At 38.9% G+C, this 1,950-nt stretch overlaps 1 protein-coding gene across 1 annotated transcript; it reads left to right on the top strand.

Annotated features, from left to right (window-relative positions):
* Window positions 1-1,161: 1,161 nt before the first annotated feature.
* LOC109828677 lies at window positions 1,162-1,700 on the top strand (the record flags this gene model as incomplete). The annotated part of the gene is made up of 1 exon (XM_020395624.1): window positions 1,162-1,700. A coding segment is annotated over exon 1 (539 nt), but the record flags the coding sequence as incomplete, so codon positions are not given.
* Window positions 1,701-1,950: the final 250 nt, after the last annotated feature.

Here is a 1,950-nt window from a genome sequence, read left to right as displayed (position 1 = left end):
CAGAAAACATGGGAATGAAGATTGTGGACTCAGCTTTTTTCCAATGGATTAAGATTAAGAATCTTCCCTTTCAATTCTGGTCCCTAGATATAATTGCCACAATTATTAGTTCCTTTGGAGAAATGGTGCAGGGGTGCAAGAACATCAAAGACAAGATTAATGGTCAAGATGTCAGAGTGTTGGTTAAAGTCAAATCAGCAGAATGTATCCCAAAAACTATCATATGTTCCTATACATCCCAGATCGATTTCTTTCATAGGGAAGTGCATTTGGAGATTCAACCGATTGGCGTAGGGCAACTTGGTTCAGATGTTATAGGATCGAATCTCAATGCTATGGCTACGCAAGGCGATATTGTCTTGGATTCGCAATGGATAGATCAGATTACCCCTCAAGCTGATGCTATTATTTCTTCTCCGGCAAAGGGATCACCGGCAGTATCTCAGGCACAACACAGCAGTTCTGATAAGGGTAAAGAGGTAATTCAGGGTGTTTCAAATGCAGCAGATTTTCAGGGAGATAATCAATTACCGCAAATTGAGGAAATTCAAAAATCTCCTATTATGCCAATAACAAATCGAGCGGATTCTCAGGCTAATTCATCTAACGCCAGCTCAGAACAGATCCCTGAATCTCTGCGAGATTTCCCTGTGGATTTGGTCAAACATTCTTGGCAAGGTCATTCTGTTTATTTGGAGAAAAAAACGTGGGTAAATATTTTTGGCAGGAATTCTGATTCAAATTTCTCTGATACTGCTCTCCCGCCAATTTCTAACGACACCCCAGCTATTCCAATGTCTTCATCAGTTCCACCAGGTTTCTCTCACAAACAAGGCTCTTCCTCATCCGTTCGTTCAGCTAGGAGATCTATGCTTAATCGTAAACACAGGAGTTTTCTGAAGCATATCTCCTCTTCTAAAACTGCTTCTAAAGTTGCTAAAAAAGGTACGAAACGTACTCTTTCTTCATCTTCTTCAATTAAGATGCCTCTTAATGCTATGCATCATAATACTTTTGAGGAAATTGCGGAAAATTGTGGAGTTACGTTGCATTCTGATTCCATAGCAAAGTTTAAAGAAAAGGAGATTGACAGAGTTGCTTCAGGCTGTTAAGTTTTAAGATATCGGAGTCGTATAGGAGGTTCTTGTTATCTTTCTTTCAATGAAATTTGCATCTTGGAATATTCGTGGTCTTAATGACCCAAACAAAAGATTTCTAGTTAAAGATTTTGTTCTTCGTCAGTCAATTGACGTCATTGGTATTCAAGAATCTAAGCTTTGTAAACCAAATGCTAGAAAGCTTCGTTCTATAGGTGGTAATCGTTTGACACACTGGTCTATCTTAGATTCTTCTGAATCCAGAGGCGGAATCATAGTTGGTTGGTCAAATTCTTTCAAGTTGATTAGTTCATATGTGGGTATCTTCTCCGTTTCTGTATCCTTGATTCATATAACCTCCAATTGGCACTTTACTTTCACTAATGTATATGCTCCAATTGATAGAGAGGATAAGGAGGTTTGTTGGTGGGAGCTTAATAGGGTTCGCAAATTGTTTGATGGACCTTGGATTATTTGTGGTGACTTCAATGCAACTTTGTGCTTAGAAGAGAGAAATGGTAATGGGGGTTCTCTTCGTGATATCAATTCTTTTCGTAAATTTGTTTCATCTACTTCTCTTATTGATCTTCCTCTTTCTGGCCGGTCTTTTACTTGGTCCAATAAGCGCCAAAACCCAGCTTTGGCGAGACTAGATAGATTCTTAATAAGTGCGGAATGGGATAGAAAATATCCCCTCAGTTTACAATTCTCTCCGCCTTTTTCAGGCTCAGATCATATTCCCCTTGTTCTTGATAGTGGGGGTATCCAACCAAAATCTCCTCTCTTTAGATTTGAAAAGAGTTGGTTTCATAATAGTAGTTTTGTACCTTTTGTTGAAGCAGCTTGGAAATCC

The sequence above is a fragment of the Asparagus officinalis genome, unplaced genomic scaffold (genome assembly GCF_001876935.1).
Source record: "Asparagus officinalis unplaced genomic scaffold, Aspof.V1 AsparagusV1_Un3426, whole genome shotgun sequence".
Taxonomy (NCBI): domain Eukaryota; kingdom Viridiplantae; phylum Streptophyta; class Magnoliopsida; order Asparagales; family Asparagaceae; genus Asparagus; species Asparagus officinalis.
Note: the sequence above shows the minus strand (reverse complement) of the source record. Positions and strands in the feature narration are given on the sequence as shown.